This window comes from Budorcas taxicolor, chromosome 6, assembly GCF_023091745.1.
Source record: "Budorcas taxicolor isolate Tak-1 chromosome 6, Takin1.1, whole genome shotgun sequence".
NCBI classification, from domain to species: Eukaryota; Metazoa; Chordata; class Mammalia; order Artiodactyla; family Bovidae; genus Budorcas; species Budorcas taxicolor.
The window spans coordinates 60262537-60286403 of NC_068915.1; the positions used below are offsets into that span (position 1 = coordinate 60262537).

Genomic DNA, 23867 nt, shown 5'->3' on the forward strand with positions numbered 1-23867 from the left:
CATCTCACCTGGTGGCTACAGCTTCCTACTCCTTGGAAGCCAGATACCACATGAGAAGTGTACCTGCCTACCCAAAGACCACCACTCTGTGAGAACTCCAAGCCCCATGGAGATGCCACTGAAGAGAGACAGCAGCCTAGGAACACTGAGCTACCAGGCACCTGAGTGAAGAAGCCACTGGAAGTGGATTCTCCAGCCTCACCTGCTCACAAATGCCCCCATGTGGGTTAAAAAGGAACTGCACCACTGAGCCCTTCCCAAATTCCTGAATCCACCAAATTTGTCTCATGAGCAAAATAGTTGTCTTAAGCTACCATGTTTTGGTGTAGTTTATTACACATGTACATAGGAAAAGACAGCAGAAACAATTGTTATCTGAAGTACCGGACAAATACAGATGGTCTCATTTTAACAGACCTGTTCCTAGAAGCATTTGCTGAAAATCAACACAAAATTACACATGAAATTATTTTTTAATCTTCTGCATTTACATTTAAATTTTGGAGGATTTCCCTAGTGGTTCAGTGGTTAAGAAAATCCACCTGCCAATGCTAGGGTCATGGGTTCAATCCCTGGTCTCCTGAGCTCGCATGCCACAACTGCTGAGGCCCATGCTCTGGGTCAACAGAAGCAGAAGCCGTTGCAAGGAGAGGCCCACGGACAACTAGAGTAGCCCCTGCTTGCTGCAACTAAAGAGAGCCCTCACGCAGCAACAAAGACCCAGTGCAGCCATAAATAAATCAATAAATCTGGGAAGGGAATCACCAAATCCCATTGCAATCCAAGTATACTCATTGGTTTAGGCCTCATCTCCTTCTGGAAAAGCCATCCTTACTCCCAGCCAGGGCAGGTGTCCCTGGCAGAGCATCCTTTCATGGCACCAGAGCTCAGCACTGAATTTGCCTGTTTGCTGTCTGCCCCTTGAAGGCAGGGGTCATAGCCACTCCTCCTTGCAAGAGCTGAGTCATAATGGCTAATGCAGGAAGTATGACTGAGATAGTTCTAACCACTTGACATGTTATCTTATGTTTGTATCAGTTCACTTAATGTTTGCCATAGCTTTGTGGGGTAGGCACTATTATCACTCCCAATCTCCAGATGAGGAAACTGAGGCACAGAGAGGCTAAGTACCTTACCCAGCATTACCCAGCTAAGTAAGCAGCAGAGTCTGGCTTTGAACCCAAACAGCTGGGGTCCCAAGTCCATGCTCTTGGCCATTATAACACATGACTTCTCCTTTAACATTCAGGATTCAATAAATGTTTTTGACTCAATGAGTCAACAACAGAAATCAAACCCAAGCTTCTCACACAGATGAGGATTTCTGAAAGAAAAAAACCAGTGCCATGTGAACAAAAATCAATTCTAAGAACTATACGCAGACATAAAAAATCCCATATAAATGCTAAGTAATGACAATGAATTTGCTACAAAGACCAGAAATAAACCTGAATGAGAAAAGATACTCCCTACCCTTCCTGTTTATCTATTAGTGCTAATCTAGTCAGTAGCCACTAATAGAATTACTTCGGGAAAATCTATTCTAAGAGGAACCAAGGGAGGACACAGATAAATAAAGCTCACATACAAATACTGGAATCTCAAGTTCATTCACCGTTCATTTCTGAAAGTGTCTCTACCAGACCTACTGATCTGTATCATCTCTTCCCCCTTTGTCTCCATCTGGGCCAGGGTATAACAAAAGAGGAAGGAGACAAGCAAAGCTTTCACAAAAAGCAATGCCTGGGAAAAACACCCCTGATACACTGAGAACTGGCTGCAAGTGGCCATGCCTGAACTGGGAGGTCCCGGATACAAAGACTGTAGAGGATGCATGAACACAAAGCCTTGTTGACCAGATTTCCAACTTTTTACTGTTGCTACTTGACAGCACGTTGTGCACAGACCAGCAGCATCAGCAGCACGCTAGAGCTTAGCAGAATCGCAGTACCTTGCAGTCTGGCCCCAGGACAACTGAATTCGAATTTGCCAACGTGGGCAGGAAAGTTTGAAAGCATTGAAAAGGACTGGACCACGTGAATGTGGGGGACGGTGGAAAGGAAGGGAGGCGTCTGTCCTGAAGCAGTGACCCTCTGGTCCCCCTACCCTGCCTTACCTCCAATATTCCTGCTACCTCCATTCCAAATGTCACGCAGCCAGTGACCGTAAAGCTGACGGAAACGGTCACTGGGAGTGGGTGGACACCAACTCAGGCTTTGTGGAGTCAAATGCAACAAACCTAGAGTCCCAGTTCCACAGGTTACTAGCTGTGATAAAAGAATTATTTAACCTGCTTGAAGCACCAATTTCTCATCTGTAATACACGGGAAATAAGCATGGTGCCTGGCATTAGCAGGAAAACTGCATGTTCGGGTCCAACAGAGTGCGGGGTGCAGGAGGAGAGTGAGGTCAGAAAAGGGGGCCAGCCCTGCCTGCAACCCTCCAAGCCAGGCTCCCTCTGGACCTGGAGACAGAGCAGACGGAACTACTTCATCTCCAGATGCCAGAGATCAGGACTGCTCATTCCACGTCAGATCTCAGAACCAGACTTCATTCCTCAGAACCAGAAGTGACTTAAGAACACATTCATTTTACAGCCAAGGAAGCTGAAACCAAGATAATTTAATGCTTGGGACAATACCACCTTCCTTACCCAGTTCCTTTGTCGTGAATGCCAAAGAGCAGTGTTCTAAATGCAGATCTAGTTACTTCTCCTCACAAATATCCTGAAAATGATTTATTATATACTCAGAGAAGACAGTAGGATGGGGTGATCAAAGGCCCAGGAGACCACCTTCGAATACATCTCCACCACTGATTGTGTGACCCTAGTAAAGTTATGTACTCAAAATTTCTGGAGCTTACCTTTTCACCTATAAGAGACCCATCAGGCCATCTTTAATGTCATTTCTAGCTACAAGCATCACTGACTCAATGGACATGAATTTGAGCAAGCTCCAGGAGATGGTAAAGGACAGGGAAGCTTGGCATGCTGCAGTCCATGGGGTCGCAAAGAGTCGGACACAACTGAGCAGCTGAACAAGCTACAAGCAATTCAGTCCAGATGAAATGCCAATTTTTCTATGGATGTAATTTTCAATACTGTCCACGAGATGGCAGAACACTTCCTTTACAGAAGTCCAGCATAGTGACACAAAGGGAAGAAATTCTAAGGAATTAGTACGTATTTTTCAAAGCATTCAGTTTTCAACAGATTAATTATAACTGGATGTATCTTAGTGTTACTCATTCTAGTCAAGCGTTTGGCCAGCAGTAAGCCATATGCCATGAGAAAAGGAAAGTTTTAAAGGGCTAAATTAGGATTTTAAGGTATGAAACTCGGATGAGCACAGGGGCAGATGCAGAATTATGGACACTGATAAGTGCAACCTGGCCACCCAAACACGACAAAGAAACTGCCTTCTTGACAAATGAAGCACAAAAGGCGATTATCTACAAAATGCTTGGATATACAAACATTTAAAAAACATTTTCACATAAAGAATCTGAAAAAGAATAGATACATGTATATGCATAACTTGAGTCACTTTGCTGTATACGTGAAACTAACGCAACACTGCCAACCAATGATACTCCAATATAAAATGCAAAGTTTAAAAACAGCATTTTCACATGGAAAAGTGACACAAAATAGACAAAAAATAATTAGATTACAAACAAAGTTTTGCATTTAAAAATGCAGAGAGATTAAACACCCTGTGCTGTCCTGAAACCAAAGACAGACCTAGAAGAAGGACTGGTAAAATCAGAAAAGATTTTAGTTAATAGTTTTGTACCACTATTCAGGTTTGACAAGGGCACTACGGTTACGCAAAAGAAAGGGAAGCTGGGTGATGGGAATATAGGATCTCTCTGTACTATCTTTGCCACTTTTCTGTATATGTCAAATTATCCCAAACCAAAGTTTTCATTTTAAAAATGGACAGAAAAGCAAGAGGAAAAAACAGCCAAGAAAGGACAGAAACATGGAGTTCCATAATAAACGCAGGGTTTTGTAATTGACAAAACAAATGTCCTAGTTGATAAGAGGAGGAAATTTAAAGTAGGAGGTAGTAGCTCACATGCAATATAACTAATAATGTGAATAAATAAAAATGGCAAAGCCTAGAGAACAGTGGGCAGCGGACAAAGGTGTCTTCTGGGGTATCACAGATGGAATTACATGCTGCTGCAGCCTTCCTGGAAAACAATTTTGCAATAACTGACAGAAGCCATAAGCCGATAGCCTTTGACCTGGTAATACTGGCTTCAGCAATCTGTACCAAAGCAATGATCTAAAGGGAAAAAAAGCCATCTATTCCTATGAAGTTGCAGCTCTGCTCTGTAGTACTGGAAATTGTATGACTACTGGGTATCTAGACAGATTATGGTGCAATTATTTAAATAGAATAGTATTAATAGAATTAAGAATAATAAATCTGAGAACTGTGGAAAGGAACTGGTAAAACAATTTTTTAAGAGTTCAGTACTTGCAATGTAGTATCCTGGATTAGGTCCTAGAACAAAAAAAGGCTATCGGTGGGAAACACTGGAAAATGGGAATGAACAAAGCCTATTTTAGTTAGTATTTTGGTGTCGATATTATTTTCTTACTTTGGATAACTGTCCATGATTATGAAGATGTTATTATGGGAAGATAGGTAGAAGGTAATATGGGAACTCAGTCTTGGTGACTTTTGTATAAATATATAATTATCTTAAAAGAAAAAGCTAAAGAGCTCAGAATTATATACAAACTTATGCATACACGGCAATCAACTAAAAAACACATTCACTGTATAAAAAAGTAGGTCGGCTCATAAAACACTGTCAGAGTTATAAAAATACTTTGCTCTTGTGGGAAGGCGGGGGGTAGTGTGGGGAGAAGAGATCATTTATGCTGCTACTTAGATTTTCACTGAGCAACTGATTATCAGGATGTTTAGACTCAGAGTGGCTAGAGGGAATTTTGAAATATTCACATCCTGATGGCCTAAAAACAACTTTTATTTTTCCAGCAACTAGGTTTCATTGAGGGAGTAAGAAAGACACTTCTTCTAACAATCTATTTATTCTCCAGGGACTGTATTTAGAATTCCATCATACATGAAATTAAATATTTTTTTGTCCCTAAAGAAAGGACACCTTCTGCTTGTTTATGGGGCATTCAGTTCCTGGGTTGTTGGCAAATTAAAAAGAATGGAAAGAGTTAACTAAAGATACCCTTTAGATATCATTAGATCTATGGAAAGCTTGAACATCTGCGAACCTACATCTTGCCACTTCTGCCTGCTTAGGTGCCCCAGCAGCATAAACAGGCAAGGAGAAACCAAGAGGCAGATGGGACAGGCCAGCGGGTAGTGGCGATGGAGAACCCCTCCAAAGTGGCCTCATCAATGTCAGTTCTAAACCAACGGACTTATTCCCAATTTGTAAAAAATAATTTCATTTAGTGTTGCTGGAAACAGCACTGAAGGATTATCTGAGCCTTCCCTGCAGGGTCTCCCCTGGCCCATTTCCGTCGCAGGGTGGCGAGACCCTGCATCCAGAGAAGCACAGCGAGACTCAATTTCCCCAAAGGGGCTCCATGTGCGTGGGGCATCCAAAGTGTGTGGCTCTGCCAACTGCCAGACACTCGATGAGCCCCTCTAGCCACCACTGCCCCCCTGACCCCGTCCTTCCTCCTGTTTTGGCCCAACTTTTATCAAAAGCCTGGTTGAAATGACACCACTGAGGGATGGTCTGAAAACACCTGTGGCCCATCCATTTCACTTCTAGACTTCACCTCTGACTCAAGTCAGACCAGAAAGCTGGTCCACACTGTCATAATTCTCCACCAGTTTACTTGAAATGGGTTTGCCATTTGCTTCCAATGAGCAAAATTCAAATTTCTCTCTCCCTCTCTTCCAATGAGCAAAATTCAAGTTCTCTCTCCCCCCCTCTCTGTGTATATAAGTGTGTGTGTGTATCTATATACATACTCCAAATATACATATATATATATATATTTGGAGTATATCACATTAATTGATGGTGGCCCCTAAGTGAAGCTCCAATTGAGACTTTTTTGGGGGCAATCTAGTGAGCATGAGCTCTGGAGCCAAATCCTGACTCTGCTATTTAACTAGTTGCTTAACTTCCTATGCTTCAGTTTCCATATCTGCAATAATGAAACTCAGTTCAGTTCAGTCACTCAGTCGTGTCCGACTCTTTGCAACCACATGAATCGCAGCATGACAGGTCTCCCTGTCCATCACCAGCTCCCAGAGGTCACGCAGACTCACATCCATCGAGTCAGTGATGCCATCCAGCCATCTCATCCTCTGTCGTCCCCTTCTCCTCCTGCCCCCAATCCCTCCCAGCATCAGAGTCTTTTTCAATGAGTCAACTCTTCCTGTGAGGTGGCCAAAGTACTAGAGTTTCAGCTTCAGCATCATTCCTTCCAAAGAACACCCAGGGCTGATCTTCAGAATGGACTGGTTGGATCTCCTTGCAGTCCAAGGGACTCTCAAGAGTCTTCTCCAACACCACAGTTCAAAAGCATCAATTCTTCAGTGCTCAGCTTTCTTCACAGTCCGGCTGTCACATCCATACATGACCACTGGAAAAACCATAGCTTGACTAGATGGACCTTTGTTGGCAAAGTAATGTCTCTGCTTTTGAATATACTATCTAGGTTGGTCATAACTTTTCTTCCAAGGAGTAAGTGTCTTTTAACTTCATGGCTTCAATCACCATCTGCAGTGATTTTGGAGCCCCCCAAAATAAAGTCTGACACTGTTTCCACTGTTTCCCCATCTATTTGCCATGAAGTGATGGAACTGGATGCCATGATCTTCATTTTCTGAATGTTGAGCTTTAAGCCAACTTTTCACTCTCCTCTTCACTTTCATCAAGAGGCTTTTTAGTTCCTCTTCACTTTCTGCCATAAGGGTGGTGTCATCTGCATATCTGAGGTTATTGATATTTTTCCCGGCAATCTTGATTCCACCTTATGCTTCTTCCAGCCCAGCGTTTCTCATGATGTACTCTGCATATAACTTAAATAAGCAGGGTGACAATATACTGCCTTGACATACTCCTTTTCCTATTTGGAACCAGTCTGTTGTTCCATGTCCAGTTCTAACTGTTGCTTCCTGACCTGCGTATAGGTTTCTCAAGAGGCAGGTCAGGTGGTCTGGTAGTCCCATCTCTTTCAGAATTTTCCACAGTTTATTGTGAACCACACAGTCAAAGGCTTTGGAATAGTCAATAAAGCAGAAATAGTTCCAGTTTTTCTGGAACTCTCTTGCTTTTTCCACGATCCAGTGGATGTTGGCAATTTGATCTCTGGTTCCTCTGCCTTTTCTAAAACCAGCTTGAACATCTGGAAGTTCACGGTTCACGTAGCTGGGCTACTGAATCCCTTCAATTTTTGTGAGGATGAGAATTAACAGCAATGAAGTCTTTAGGATTATGTCTGGCAAAAAGTTAGTATTCAATAAATATTCATTATTATAATTATTTTATAATAGAGCCCTGGAAAAACCATTACATTCCATCAGGACCTGAGATGCTTCTACCTCATGCACAGTGCAGGCACAGAGGGCAGGAATCTGAAACCCTTCTCTCCCCCCAACAGACTTGGGGTCCCCAAGAGTGCCAGTGACTTTCTATAGCAGGGAGACCTTCAGAATCTAGGTCCCCTAGACCTAGGGGAGGGGTGGGGGAGTTAGAAGCATACATTGTTTGCAGAAGTTCTTACAGGATTCTGAGATGCCCTTACAGGAATTCATACCATTTACTGTAAGAATCCTCAATGTAAATAATCACCAAGAAGCACAAAGATGAACCCAAAGGTCAATGTTCATAACTGTGCCAAGTCCTATATGCTGAAAAACCACGCTTTTTCCTTCTCCCCAGTCTGATCTGTCCTAACTCCATCTACTGTCCCAGTACAGACAGACGCACTGATTATCCATTATGTTTTCTGTGGCTTCTAAGTGTTCTTATAAGTCTTCTCAGATCTTTTATGGAACAAAGAAGGATATAAAATAAATAATACAACACATACACTTTTTGTTTTGAACTAAGTACAACTTTAGTTTCTTATGAGAAAGCTGAGCCTCCTTATTCACATAAATTCCTAATAGGTGCTGGAATAGACATGCTGGCAACAGAACAGGGGAAGGTCAAGAATTCAGTAAGCAATAAACTGGGAGGAAAAAAGAGAAAGTGTCATCTTAGGTAACAGCTCAACTAGGCCTCCTATTCCTGTTACTAATTTGATGTGTGTTCTGTGCATCACCCTCCTGGTCTCCTCTCGTCAGTTTCACACTCAGCTTTACAGACATCACTGGCCCAGCCCTTCCGGGTAAAGCAAAATAATGCTGCTGCTCACCTTTCTGCCTCCAGCCTTTGCTGACAGCCCTTGTAAAACACCTGGTAGAAAAGCAAATTATTCACAGCCTGCCTTCTTGTGTTACTGCGTTCCTTCCCTTTCTCACCATACAATTTATCTTTAAAGGTCAGGGTGTCAGCGGCAGATCAAGAACTTGTTCAGAACACCGCTGGCTCCGGAGCAGCCATCATCCAACCAGTATGTGCTTAGAACGAAGCTCAGCAAATTAAGAGCAACGGAGATTTCAACTGCAAGCCCTGGGATTCTTACAGAACCAATGGCAATATGGCAGCTTTCAGCCTAGGAGCTAAGGTTTTGAACCTGGTTGGTGTTCCCCACTTAACTACTGCTACAGGAACCTATTTGCTGTTTTATGCATAGACATAGAGCTGCTTTGGGATTCAGAAGAATATCTAGGTCCTGCTACATAAGATGCAAATGAAAATGTGTTTAAAAAGCAGTGGGAAAAAAGCTATAAAAAAGTATTGACATGAAGCTTTTTCCTTTCTTCTGAATTCTTTCTTTAGATTCCTAATGGTGTTACTTTTACATGTATTCAGTGCTATGCTCTCTTGAGGATGGGGATACTTACAGGGTGAGTGCAGACCACCACAGGCCACTCATCCCCACAGACCATCAGCTGCTGGGATGATGTACCACATCCTGGCCAAGAGTGGGGAAACTGAGCCAGGAATCCCCTTTCCCATGGACCCACCACCCTAGCTCACAGTAAACAGACGACCCTCCATTCTATTACGGCACCTGTGTCAGGGGATGCGAGGTACCTGAACTGGGAGTGGGCGGGGCCCCACTGTGTCACCCACTGAACACGCCGCTATGCTGTCTGCCCGGGCTGGGCAGGTCACTACTTTGCTCCTTCCTAAGACATCATGGAGACTGGGTGCCTAACACAACCCTCCCCAGGCTCACACCCAGCCCCATACCAGGCTTGAAGGCAACAGCAAACGGTGGGCAGGGGCAGGGATAGGGAGGTGGGCAGAGCCCGAGGTGCCAAGAAAAGGGGAACAGGGAGCCGAGAAGCAGAGGTAGGGAGGTGGCAGGACTGTGCATAAGCCAAGGCTCCAAGCCCCCCAGTGCACTCTCCACTGCCTCACTGGACTTTGCTTACAGAACACAAAGGCAAAGATAAAAGCTTTAAGAACATCAAGTGAGCAACTGCACAGAGAAACACAGGGCCCTGATTCTTAGGGATCAATGTACAACTGTAACAGCTCATACCCAGCACGAGAAATCCAGAGCAAAAGTTCACTCTCACTTTCCACCATAGAACAGGCCAGTGTTTACCACAGGGATGGCAGGGAACTTTCACTGTGCACATGTATGAGCTGCCCTGGAGGAGATGGGCGTGAGGGGTCCAGAGCACCTGTTCAACTCCCCTTCCACTGCATTACAGGGTAGAGCCTGGCTTATCTTCAAAGGCTTCTGAAGCCCACCTGTTCAAACAATAATTTTATCGTGTTGCACAAAGAACTGATGGAGTGAGATACAAGCAGAGTTGTGATGATTACAGAAACCCTCCCAAACCTAACTTGGCTGAAAGGATTTACTTTAAGTGTTAGGGAGATTAGGAACGAGAGAGGACTCAGGGATAATTGCTTATTAAGTGGCTCTGGGTTAATAGTTTATAAAACCTGGGCCATTATCCCAAGTCATTATTCTGATGCAAGAATATAACTTGGTCACTGAAAGCACATTTCTTACAAACCTTAGCTTCTGGGTCACTGTTGATACTACAAGAATCATCATCATCGGCATGTGGAACATTTCTAGAAAGAAAAACAGAAAATGGGACTTAGGATTTCTATTGCAATCTCCAGCTGCACAAAGCCACACCTTCTGGCAGGTAAGTCCAATGCCCTACCTGAGTTTCAAGGATGCATAGCGCAGGGTGGCTCCTTCAAACTCTTTTAAACTGGGGTCCGGGTTGACTGTGGCCGCATGCAAGTCCTAGAGGAAATGAGATCCCTGTTAATGCAGAAAGGCAGAAGGCCCAGTACACGGCCTCAGATATTAGAGGGGCGAGAAATCCTCCCAGCACGAGGCAGAGAGTGTACGTGAGCTCAGGCAGAAAAAAAGGCATGCATGGGCTCCTGATACTGGCTCAGTGCAAATGCTGGTTCTTACAAGACAACAGGAACCTGGGGCAACCAGTCTGAAGTCATTCACAATGGGAGACATCAAAAAAAGCGACATGTGTGAGCCCCACCGCCTGAGCCAGAAGCCCCTCAGTCCGTCCCTGCAGAATGCATGATTTTCACAAAGAAGATGCAGCCACAGCCATGCAAAAAGGACAAAATATTGAATGAGCTAAAATCTGACAATATACTTGCCTTCCAAATGTCACTATTAATCTTTCCCCCATTCAGAACAGCAAAATCACTCCATGGCTGTTTCTAGACATATAATTATTCACATAGGAAAAAGCACATTGATTTAAAAAAAAAAAAGAAAATAATAAAAGGGTAGAAAAGGAAAGAAAAGAAAAGAAAACACACACACAAGACACTGTTGTTAGCATTGATATTCACGGGATGGGTTAGGGAACAAATTCACTCTAATAGCAACATGTAGCTTGCTCTCCCTAGATCCACATCGTCACTAGAGGCCCAGGGTAGGAGGGCAGGAGGGCGCTTTAATTACTTACCAAGACAAATGGCTGAATGTTATTACCAGACAGGGAAGTTATTATCTATACGTGGTCTTAAAAGCACACAATATGCATCGAAGTATTAAAGGCCTAGCATATCTAATTCCATAAGAATTTTTTCTCTCCTATTAACCAAAAGAACTGTTTTCTTGAGTTCATAGGCTGGTCAATGAGCTGGTTGAAAACTGGGGAGTGTCCATAGCTAGGGGCATAACTAAACTAGGGGCCAAATTATCTCCACTTAAGAAAAAAACAATAATAAAAGAGGGTAAGGCACCCTGCCTGACCTCATCTTGCTGAGATTTAATCTAATAAAAAAGAGTCTAGACAATCTAATGTAAATTCCCCTCATTCATACAAAGCTCTACTTCCTTGCCACCCAAGCCTCTTCACAAATTAATATTCAGTCACAAAATGCTTTCCTAAACATAGTTATAGGACAAAGTGTGAAGCCTTGCCTTGCTGGCAAACCTCTTATAATAGACCTAGAATCTAAACAACTCCTTCCTTTATTCACCTCAGATAACATGGGACCATCTTTTTTCTTTCTACTCCATTAACTGAATATTCAAATATTTTTTATGTGACATTTAGGGAAATAAATGATACTAATGAGACACCCAGGTACACTCTCACGAACTTGTTCCACTGATCTGTCAGGCAGATCTCTTCTCTTGAATAAGTCAACAGGAGGAACTCTTCCACCAAGTAACTTTTCAACTAAAGTTCTTTGAATATGAGATGGTAGTGTTGACCCATAGCTTCAGCACACAATGAATACAATTTTCAAAGCCACTCAGAACAGAAGTGGCTGAGTTCAAATACCCCAGGTGTTGACAAATGCATTTATTTGGCTCTGAAGGCCTCTCTGAGGGCAAAATCATTGCAAATTTGGATCTATCATCACTGCACAGCTGGAGTCACTGTTGCTTTCTTTTCTGGATTAGGCAGCTCACCTGCAGTTTTTCAAACTTAGACCACTGGGTCTATTTATTTTTTAAAATAATCTCTTTTACTGAGCACAGAACAGGAAAGTCGTCCAGCCCCTCACCTCTTTCCTCACTCCATCCTCCAAAAAGTATTCGGTTTTCACTAAGGAGAAAATATTACAGGAAAATCTTCAACTTGTCAGTTGGGAGGACCTCCTGCTGCTGCTAAGTCACTTCAGCTGTGTCTGACTCTGTGTGACCCCACAGATGGCAGCCCACCAGGCTCCTCCGTCCCTGGGATTCTCCAGGCAAGAATACTGGAGTGGGTTGCCATTTCCTTCTCCAATGCATGAAAGTGAAAAGTGAAAGTGAAGTCGCTCAGTCGTGTCAGACTCTTAGCGACCCCATGGACTGCAGCCCACCAGGCTGCTCCATCCATGGGATTTTCCAGGCAAGAGTACTGTGAACCCCCTAAAATCGGTGTGGTGTTTTGTGTTCTCCCTAACTGCATTCTTATGAAGAAATTTTTTTAAAAGGCATGTGTCTGACAAAAGTAATCTGAAATCAGAAATTAGACTCAAAAGACACTGTGTTGGGATTATAGAGAGTGAAAGAAGAGCATTTTTAAAAACAAGTATTCAGAAAAGGCACTGGCATTTAATCAAACATTTCTCTGTACATGTGTGTTTAAATTTCTGTATATATATATTTACTCATTGGACGCAGGAGTCCCTGTAAAGTAAAAGTTGTTTATGCTTCTAAGATTGTATGAATTCAGCTCTCATGCTACGGAGGCATGAGTCAGCGGGCAAACTTCCAACAATCACATTTTATAGATTTAAATAAACAAAGGTGATATGCAGTGATTTTGCAAAATCTTAAAATAACATATAAGTATTCCTAAATAAACCCTTTAGCACGGAACTCAAGCAAAGAAAAATGGAAACTAGTGTGATTTACTATGAACAAGCCAGAGTCTTTTTTTCCCTCCTAAATTTAAAATTTTTACTGACACTGAAGATGAGAAATGTTCTCCTTCACATAAGTGATCGTAATTTTTCTTTTTAAAAATCAAGGGCAATGAAGGACAAAAACAACTTGTCTTAAATTTTAAGAATGATATTGTCTATTCATCTATTTTTTCAATTAAGAGAGAATACAACATTTTAGCTAGTAATTTAAAGAAAAAAGAAACCAACAGAGATGCTTGGGTTCTACAGAAAGTCTGTAGTTTGGGTGATAGGAGTGAGGGATGAAAGAAAAGAGAAAGACAATAAAAGAGGAAAAGGCAGGTGGAGTAACCTAGGAAAGACAGACACAGGATAGAGAAAAAAGGAGAACAGAGACCATCGTCTGTGAGCAACAACCTCTAATTGATCATCTCTCGGACAATGCAGCTAAAAAGCCTTGCACAGCGGAGAGATGCTGGTGTCAGTATTATGGTGGGCACACACTCTCCTGGTGCTTGCCGTGACCCTGGCCAGGCTGCAGCAGCCCTTATATCCTGATTATGGTGATCATGCTCAGGTCTGAGCCCCAAAATCCTAGCTCTGGGGGACTGACCCAGCACCTGGGGCAGGGCACCTGCCGTGACCCTTCATGACCTTTCAGCATGGTGCCCTTCGTGACCCCTTTAAGGGAATCTGATTGTATAACTACAGTAGAGAGTTTTCTTCTTCTAGATTTCTCTTCTGGGATCTTAGAAAGCAGTTCCTCAAATCAAACAAAGTGATGCACTGTCCTTCTGCTGGAAGAAAGCTAAGAGTTGATCCTTTGACAATGTCAACAGAGTTTTCCTGAGGATGGGGTCCAAGGGGATGAGAAAGTCCCTGGAGGTGCTACGAAAGTCTCTATGAAGTGGTATCAACATGCAAACTGGAGAGCAAGAGTGAAGGGTTGAACCCGCGGACAGCTGGGCAGACAGGGAAGCACATGAACATCCCACAGTGGTCTTGACGAAGCCATGATCACATCACCACTGCACGCTCTTCGGAAGCTATGATGTCAACACAGCCGTCTGGGAAGCTCGGGTTCAAACCCTGCCTCTGCCCTCACCTGCTCTGTGAACTCAGTGCCCTGCATATCAGGCAGGGCTAAAGAGACTTCCCACTGGAGTGTGGATACCATGAGGTCAAGAATGTGAGCCCTTGGCCCAGGGGCTGGCTGCCCGAAGCTGCCCAGGAAACAGCACTGTCCTCTACTCTTGCCATGGAGAAAAGAAAGAAAGGCATTTGTACGAATAAAATGTTTGAGAGCCCAAGGACTACAGAGCATTATCAGTTATGCTTCATAATCCTCTTCTGTCAAGATCTGAGCCATGGCCTTGATCATAAATGGCAGAGCACCTGGAATCTGGAATTCTGAATCAGCCAGACAGTGTTAATGAGCACTGTATCCATGTACATGAGATTATTTTTTCCTTCTTTTAAAACTGCTTTCTATGTTTTGTTGGATGCAACACTATCAAAAGAACAGTTATGGTTTGTCATGCAAACATAATACAAAACAGTTTTTAAAAAATCTAACTAGAAAACAGATTGACAAACGCTTGTGGAATTAAATTAGTCTGTGTGAGCAGCAGCACAATTTAGAAACTATAAACTAGAGAAAAATCAGGAGAGTTGAGGCTCTAGCGCCGGCTCTGTGGCTACAATAAGTCAGCGAGGAGCTCCCTCCTGCTATGAAGCCAGTTTATTCCTTCATTCAGCAAATATTTAATGAACGTTGCCACATACCAGGCACTGTGCCAAGTGCTGAGGATGCATGACGAGGGGGGCAGGTCCCAATCCCCCAAAAAGGGAGGCTGACACGCCTCAAGTAAGAATACTACAAACAGACACAGTGCAATGAAGATCAAAGGGCTCAGAAAGCAGGCAAATGAGAGCAATGATTCCCAGGAGATGCTAAGATGAGGCCAAAGTATTTAAGCAGAAGTGACACATAAATAAAAACAGACTAGATTCACTAGAAGACTGGCTTTTGTAATCCCTCGGCATATAATTTCCTGGAAAGCGTATGATTTTTTTTTCCTTTTTTGGAAGAGTGCAAGTCGTTCAGTTGTGTCTAACTCTTTGAAACCCCACGGACTATAGCCTGCCAGGTTCCTCTGTCCATGGAATTCTCCAGACAAGAATAATGGAACCATTCCTTTCTCCGGGGGATCTTCCCAACCCAGGGATCGAATCTGGGTCTCCTGCATTCCAGGCAGATTCTTTACCATCTGAGCCACCAGGGAAGCACCCCTCCTTCTGGGGGTGGGGCAAAAGCACAGGATAAAGGCAGACTCTCAGGCCTCACCCTTAGAGAGTCTACCTCCGTGGCCTAGAGTAAGAACAAGGAATCAGCATGTTCTGCAAGCCCCAGAGGTTACCCTGGCCACAATCCTTGGTTCAGTGGGCTGAGAAATACTGCTGTAGCATTCACTAGTCCCTTCTCAAAGTTTCCTGCCACTTCTGAAATTGTAAGACTCCATGAGCAGGTCAGGAAAATGACGACAGACCGGCCCCTTTATGTTGCCGTCTTATTTCTCAATGTACATGAAAATCCTCAGGTTCTAATGCAATGCTTGAAAATTGTTCTCCTAGGGACTTAGCTGCACAGGCCACTCCCAGACTCCAGGAGTGATGCAACAAGAACAGAGTAAACTGATCACAAAGAGATCACAGTCCTGAGAATCAACCAGACCTCCCCTTGCTTTGGAGCCACTTTTTTCCTCCTTGCCCTTATTCTTAAGGAACTGGGAAACTCCTTCATCTGGGAAGATTCTAAGTCAGACTTGCTCACGGGCCAACAGTTACTCATTAAAATATTTTATGGAGCTCCCTCTTCTCTCCAAGACGCAACATCTAAGTAATTTGGAACAAACTGATGGATTAGGGGGAGACCGTCGCTGGGCCAAATTTCAGCGGCAAGTGCTTCCCGTCCAGTTTATAAACTTGCAAAAATACTGCTGGCGTCTGCAGAGGAAAACACTATGCGTTGAGCTTAACACTTCCCTGGTGAACTTTGGAATGTGAAATGTACAATTTTCAAACTGTAAGGAAGCCTTCAGTCCTAGACTTTTGTGAAGCTTAGTCAACAGATTTGGCACTTACTTTTTTTTTAAAGCCAGCTCAGGAAAAAGATGTATAAAAATATGCGTTTCTAACACGACATATTACAAGTTTCTTCTCGCCCTTAACATTTTGCTTTCTCTCATGTTTCCAAATTAATCAAAATAGATTCTATTTAGGGATCAAAGAAATGGCATTAAAGAAATAATCATTTTTTCTCAACTGTTATTAGCACCTGTGGCTGAGTACCAAAGAACTGATGCTTTTGAACTGCAGTGTTGGAGAAGGCTTTTGAGAGTCCCTCACACAGAAAGGCAATCAAACCAGTCAATCCTAAAGGAAATCGACCCTGAATATTCACTGGAAGGACTGATGCTGAAACTGAAGCTCTAACACTTTGGCCACCTGATGTGAAGAGCTGACTCATTGGAAAAGACCCTGATGTTGGGAAAGACATAAGGCAGGAGCAGAAGTGGATGACAGAGGATGAGATGGTTGGGTGGCATCACCGACTCAATGAACATGAGTTAGTGAAAGAGATAGTGGAGGACAAGGATGCCTACCATGCTGCAGTTCATGGGGTCGCAAAGAGTCAGACACGACTTAGCAACTGAACAACAAAACAATGTTATGAGAAGAAGTCATTTTCTAGAAGGCTCTGCATTATGTCACCACCCTCCCCTGGAGTGAGATGAAGACATCCAAGGCTCTCCAAAGCCCCTGATAAACAGAGTGAAGCCTGGGGTGAGGGCAGGGGCCAGCACACCTCCACTCAGGCTTGACTCCACCAGGGAGTAGGTGTGTGATTCTGGGTAAGCTCCCTCGCCTCTCCATGTGGGTTGTCAAATATAAAAAAGGGAACGACAACTACCATACAGATGCATAGGGTTTTATGAGGGGTAAGGAGATAAGCTGTGACGCTGGTGCTGTAAATACTCGACCTCCCTTAGCGCCTCTGCTTTAATATCCTTGTCAGCACCTGCAGGACCTGGGAACATGGAAGGCTGGGTCTTCCCCAACCTCTCCTCTCTACTACCTGCTTATCCCTCTGCCCCTAGGATTTCAATGTACTGCCTTTTCTATCTGCTTGGTTTTTTGACTCTGTGGATGGCCTCATGCACAGGGAAAAATGTGTATGGAGCAAACAACCAAAAGGTTGATCTGAAGAACATCCATCCCACTGGTCTATTAAAGTGCTGGGTATGAGCCTGTCTCTGAAATGTCAAAAAGCTACTCATCTGTTAACATGTGTCTTGGAGGGATAAGACTTAATCCAACATGATGGCAATAGACGAGTGGAATAGAACCAACTTCAAGGTGGAAATTCACCCAGTGCTGGGGCAGATCACAGGATCTGGAATTGAGAACTAGGCATCTGCCCACCCTGACCTGGTTACTCAGCTCACTGAGCCCTAGTTACCTCTTAAGTGGGAAACAGAATAGCCGTCTTCTCTGCCACATGAAGAGTCTTGAAGGGAACAAATGAAGTGACATTTATGAAAATATCCTGAAAGCTACATTAAGTCATGAATAGCTGCTGGGAGGCTGAGCAGTGGAGATGTGATGGAAATACTGAATTCCAGGAGAGGAACTGGGTGGGCGGGCAGGCAGGCCTTGGGACACAGTTTGAGCTGGGAAGGGGGCTGGGCAGTGACAGGGAAGGGAGGGAAGCGGGCAAGGACGGGGGCAGAGCAGGTGACAGTGGATGTCAGGAAGCTCAGGGATGTGAACATGGACTGCCACCTGGTCATCTTCCCCAGGGTCAGCAGCCCACCTGTGCTGCATTCTTCTATGCAGAAAATATGAAAACAAAAGTCTTCCATGTTAATCAGAGAGGTAAAAAATCTGAGGCACTCAAACCCCGAGATGCTCACCTTGGGCCTCACCCCACCCACGCCTCAGCCTCAGGATGCGGGCTTCAAGACAAACTTCATTTCTTCCATATACGGAAGACGAGAGGCTCACTGAACAGAAAGCAGTATCTCAAAGTCAGTCTGATCATCTCACCTCTGGACAAAGAGAAAGCAGGTGGGCTGAAATCTCAGAACGAGGGAAGCCAAGTGAGGAGAACTCTGGCCTGGAATTCAGGAGGATTTGGGAACCCTGAGTTCTAGACCCAGTGTGGCTGCTGGTCACTGGCCTCTCTGTGCCTCGGCTTCCCAGTCTGTGATGGATGGACACTGGTGCCAGATGCCTCCTTGGCACCCTGGCATTCTCAGCTTGCAGGGCTCTCCCTGGAGGTGAGGATGGTAAAGGGATGCAATAGGAGAGTGAAGTCCTGGGCTGGAGAGACTCTAACAGAGATGCCAAGCAGTGCAGGTGAAGAAGAGAGAGGACCTCTGAGTCTCACTGAGGGCCCAGGGGTGTCCTGGCCCACTCGGCTCCTGGGAGCCGCGCTGAGGTCCAGGGAGAAATGCCAAGAGATACCTGGGCTGGCATGGAGGAGGATTCCACTTCCTGGTAGGCTGAGTTGGTTCATCTCCACCTCCCAGCACACCTCACACAAGGTGAATAAAAGACTGAATGGGATTTGCTCTGGGAGTTGGAATACTATGCTAATAAAAAAAAAATTACCAAAATTGCCCAGTGATAAGCAATGAAATCCTACATGGTTCAGTGGAACTGAAGCGGGTGTCTGATCATCAGGGCCCTGAATCAATAAACTGAAGCCCCAGTCTATCAACAGAGGGTTATAGCTTGCTCTAACCATTACTTGAAAGATGGAGAGTTTGAGGCCCAGGTGGAGTGAGTGAGATGTTGAAGCCCAGTAACAGCAAGAATGTGGTTGGAATGTAGGTCTTCCTGCCTCTTAGAGAAGAGCAAGTAAATAATGGAAGATGTCGTTTACTTTTAAAGACAGGAAGGGTAATAATAGCAGCAAATATGTAGAGAGGCTTTTGGGTAAGAGATGCAGCTCAAATTCCTTCCATGTCCTCAAAGTAAAAGAAAATAAGTTGTTTAAAGAACAAAAGACTGTGGTCAGAGAAAAGACAGCAGTGCCTGTGTGTCAGGAATCAAACCTCTTTTCTCAAAAAAAAAAACAAAAAACACATTACTTAACTGTGACCTTTTCCTACTGTAATTCTCTTGAATATTTTGTTATCGGGATTCAGAAAGGTTCACTGCAGGAGTTTCTGTATTAACAACGATCATGATGGAATTTTTTTTAATGCCTCAATTCTTTGTTTAAACATCAGATTTCTTCCTCAGGGATAGAACAAATTTATGCTGCTAATTATTTCTAAAATAATGTCACTTCTGCTAAATAAACAGATTCTCTTTTTTTATTTCTTATTAGAAATTAAGCATTTAAGGGTTCTCAAGGGTTATTCCTGCAGACATCCTCTCTGTGCAATCAAATGAGCCCAAGGATATTAATAAGATGTGTGGTAATTATAACACGTCAGGCCAAGAGACGTTCTTCCATGTGTAAATATTTTATGGAACCAGCACTGTGAAGTGGCACCTACAGAGTAAAGTACTGCCTCAGTGAGCCCTAGGGAATCTTAACCACTTCTCATTAATCAGCCTCTCTTACTTTCTGTACCTGAAATGGTATTTAAAGCGACCAAAAGCCATTAAAAAATAAAAAGATCCCTCAAAGATGATATTAACACTATTCACAAAGAGGAAGCATTTCAGAGGTTTCAAATGCAACATGCATAAAAATTGGAAGGCTTACCTTGATGACCTGTTGGGGCAGAAACAATGAGTCTAAAGAGAAATCACAAGTTACATCCATTCTGCTAAGCCATGAAAAAGATACTTCATTTTACCTCATTCTCTGGGGTGGGAGATGACGTTACAGAACTAAGGGACCCTTTCCTAGAACCCTGAAGATCTGCTGGGATGGAGACAGGGCGTTCCCACTGAGTCGTCCCTGTTGGTATGTGCCAGTAATAGGTCCCAGCGATGTCACTGACTCTCTTCCAGCCCGGTGGCAAATCTGGATCAGTCTGAAAGGAGTGGTCACTCCATATATCTGCTAGAAAATGGAAGAAAAAAAAGAGAGAGAGAGAGAGGGTTTTATTAAAAGAAGAAACAACTACAGTTTTCTGGTTTTAGTTCCAATAGTCAGAAGAACTCCGCAGGCAGATATGTCCATAGCCCAAATGAGAACTAAAGCCATCCTACAAACACCAAGTATGTTAAGAGGAGGAATACAGAAAGGAAGAAAGAATTGGAAGGTTGACGCTTGATAACACGGATAAAAAGGACCCATTATCATCATTTTATAGTTCCAAGGACCCTATGAACAGGCTAAAGCTCCATTAGTCAGAATCAACTACTCAAACAAAATCTGCAAGATTACACACAAAATCTACGGAACCCCTTTGTAACTTAGTAAGATTCACCGTTTGGGGTCACACACCCAGCAGTGAGTACGATTCTAACTTTCTTTGCTTTCTGGATGACTTGCTGGATTTATGGGTACTATGCTTGTTATCTTTGCTTTAACAACTCCTCCCATTTGATGGTAAACACCTAAAAGCAGCCATGTCTTTTGTAACACTCTGGAATTCCAAACTGCACACAGAAGATCCCCAAAGAAGACAGACTGATAAAGCCTCAGAATTCAAAAAGGAACTCTAAAAACAGAACAATAATGTAAATACAGGAATGAGCATAGTGTGGAACACAGTAGAGAATGGTAGGGACTGTGGCAAACCGGTGAAAGTGAAAGTTGCTCAGTCGTGTCCCGCTCTTTGCAACCCCATGGACTGTATGTCCATGGAATTCTCCAGGCCAGAATACTGGAGTGGGCAGCTTTTCCCTTCTCCAGGGGATCTTCCCAACCCAGGGACTGAACCCAGGTCTCCCACATTGCAGGCAGATTCTTTACCAGTTGAGCCACAAGAGAAGCCCAAGAATACTGGAGTCGGTAGCCTAGTCCTTCGCCAGTGGATCTTCCCAACCCAGGAATCGAACCGGGGTCTCCTGCATTGCAGGCGGATTCTTTACCAACTGAACTATGAGGCAATCCAGTAAGCATGTACAAAGTCCAAAGGCCTTTAAATTAAAAAAATAATTCTTTATGCACTGTGTGTATGTATGTGTGTATGTGTGTGTGCTGGGTGGGACAAATAAAATACATCTACTGGGCAATTTCTGCCATCTCTGGACCATATCAATATTTTATTAGTTTATGGGATGATTATTTGCTTTTAAATATCTCATTTTGGGCTTTCTTACAAAATGGGCTAAAGTACTAGAGAAGAGAGGAGAGAAGAGGAAGCAGAGTAAGAAATCCATAGAGTGAGAGGCATGATGGAGAAATTACAAGCAGCTGGATGAACATACATAGGTAGGAAAACATAATCAATTTGCACTCTACATTGGGGGATCACTTTATTCTGAGGAGAGGCCCTTTCTTACGTGGCCATTCATAAGAGGCTGGAGCCAGTACAGCAATTCAAAGAAACTAGGCTGGCCTTGCCCTGTGCAAATGTCACCGCATCATGTCACTGAGACTGCTACCGTCGCCAAGATGAAAAAAAGAAGCCAAACAAAGAAGTTGATTAAGATGACGGCACAGATGTGCATTCATGAGGGTGTTTGGCATCCCAGCATTTGCTTTTCTCATTTAAATCTGTCAGAGGCAAAACTGCCGCTTGTCTCAAATTATGATGGAAACTTCCCCTCCCCCTACAGGAAATTAAGCATGATTAAATAATTTCAGGTTACCCACATCTTTCACAAACAGCTCGAAGCAAATATGTGCATACACTCCTCTGTCTTGTCTCCTTGTTGGGGGGGCGGGGTGTGTGAGGGTTGTTTCTGCAGTTTGGTGTAAGGCCAAGGGGTAAACTAGGTCCCAGGGTAGAAACGGATGCTATTTTTTCAGAGACCTGAGTAAGATCAGCTTGGGGGAATTCAGAACATGAGTAAATGGGGATGGGAACAAAAGAAAGAACACAATGGCTTCGAGTCTGAGGCCTGCTGACCTGACCAGGGTCACAGAGCTGGTAACTGAGCACACTAGGACCCACCCTGGAGCCTGGGTACATCAACGCCAGGACACTGCCATTGCAGGCTTTGCATAGGGGCCTCCCTCCTTTACTCCCTCATTAAATCTGCATCCAGTAAACTCAGGCCACCTCAGCCGGTCTGTGGATCTGCAGCCTCTCCCGTTAGAAGCCTGAGCTTCAAATTCCACCCCCAGACACACGGCGGAGGCTGAGATCCCACCTGTTTCTCCCTCCGCCCTTCCCCACAGGATCTCACATCTAAGAAGCTTTATGGTCTTCTGTCCTGTCATCACTGCATCCCTGCCTCTTACTGAAGGTGCCTTCAAGGAGAAGAGGTTCACTGGTAGGTGTGGAAAGGTACAGGTGTCCTTTCCAAGTGTCCCACTTCACTGTGTGCAGTTCTGTCCCAGAAGCAGGGCCTGCAAGTCCGAGTATAAAAATAGCAAGGCTGACAGCCCCAAGAAAGTCCCTCTTGTGCTGAGAATCTCTTGGGCCAAGAGTGATACTTGGCAAAGGAACAAGGGGCCTGTCTGTGAGCAGCAAGGACCCGCCTTTCCAGCCGCCTCTGGGCGCCAGTGCCCGGGCCTGGCTCCACCCCTGGGACTGGGCTCTCCTCCGCAGTTGGGTCTGTGAGTGAGGCAAGCCAGCCTCTCCTCACCCTCCCCCTTGGGCTCACTAGCAGGAACCGAAGGGTCAAATGGAAACAAATGAGCATCTAGCAGCAGCTGGAAATTTCCCCTTTCTGCTCCGGAGGCCACAGGAAGGAGGGATGGGTGAGCTGGGAAGCTAAATTTGGTAACGTCTGCAGCACAGAGCACAAAAGTCTCCCTCTGGTCCTCTGAATGGCCCTCACTCCCTTCCTCAACAGCTGCTGTGTGCCCAGTGCCTCAATGTGCAAGGCAGGGGGTGAGGACCTTGTGAACAAAGAGGAGACAGATGAACTCCTTCCACACACATTTCCTGCTCACTCTGCGCCAGGCATGGTTCCAGGGCTGGGGGCACAGAGGTCATCAGATAGACGTAGCCAGACCCTGCATCCGAGACCTGGGTTCTCAAGCATCAGTCACCTGGAGAACCTGCTAGAACACAGATCGTCGGGTGCCAGCCTCCCACCCTCCACCCCAACCCCAAGCTTCTGACTCGGTCGCTCTGAGGTGGGGCCTGAGACTCTGCATCTCTGACAGTCCCCAGGTGCTACTGATTTCATGCTGTTGGCTTTGGGAACCAGACTTCTTAAGAACGACTGGTCTGGGAAAACAAAAGGTAATCATTCTTATCTACCAAATGCCATCTGACTCCTGGCTTCAGAAAACAGAAAATGTGAATTATACTTCATCATTCATTCATTCACCCACTTATTCACGCATTCTCGTGCACAGAGGGACTCTACTACATACCAAGCACCATTCTAGAAGCTGAGAATGTACAGCAATGAATAAAAGAGGCAATTTACGGATAATGGGGTCAGTTGTGTCTGGTGATGGGCTATTTGGTAGGATAGTCTGAAGAAAGAACAATGTCACCCCCAAACAGAAGGGGCTGGCCTTGGGAAGAGACTAGGGAACAGCATTCCTGGAAGAGAGAATCTCAAGTGCAAAGTCCCCGTGGCAGGAAAGAGGCCATCATGTCATTACAACAGAAGGTCACGTGAATGAGAGATGAGTGGTCCAGAATAAGACTTAACTCCATAAGAGCTAAGAATTCACCCTTTATGCAAAGGGAAACTCGTGAAGTTCTTGTGTGGTCTGTGTTTTCAAAATCAGAAAAGCAATCTGCACAATGCTCCCATTCTTGGAGAAGAAAAACCTCTCTCTTCTGAAGTCTCAGCTGCAGCTGCTGCTGGCTACTCTTTCTGAGCAATGTTGTTCC

The 23867-nt window shown here is 44.3% G+C and overlaps 1 protein-coding gene across 1 annotated transcript in view; it reads right to left on the reverse strand.

Moving 5' to 3' along the window:
• APBB2 (amyloid beta precursor protein binding family B member 2) overlaps positions 1 to 23867 on the reverse strand; it is a 200015-nt gene that overhangs the window by 101238 nt on the left and 74910 nt on the right. Inside the window, exons 3-6 of the mRNA XM_052641716.1 lie at positions 19806 to 20014; positions 10732 to 10794; positions 10263 to 10348; positions 10107 to 10167 (exon numbers count right to left, since the gene is read on the reverse strand). Of these exons, the coding sequence (XP_052497676.1) occupies positions 10107 to 10167; positions 10263 to 10348; positions 10732 to 10794; positions 19806 to 20014 (419 nt within the window). The remainder of the gene's footprint in view (positions 1 to 10106; positions 10168 to 10262; positions 10349 to 10731; positions 10795 to 19805; positions 20015 to 23867) is intronic.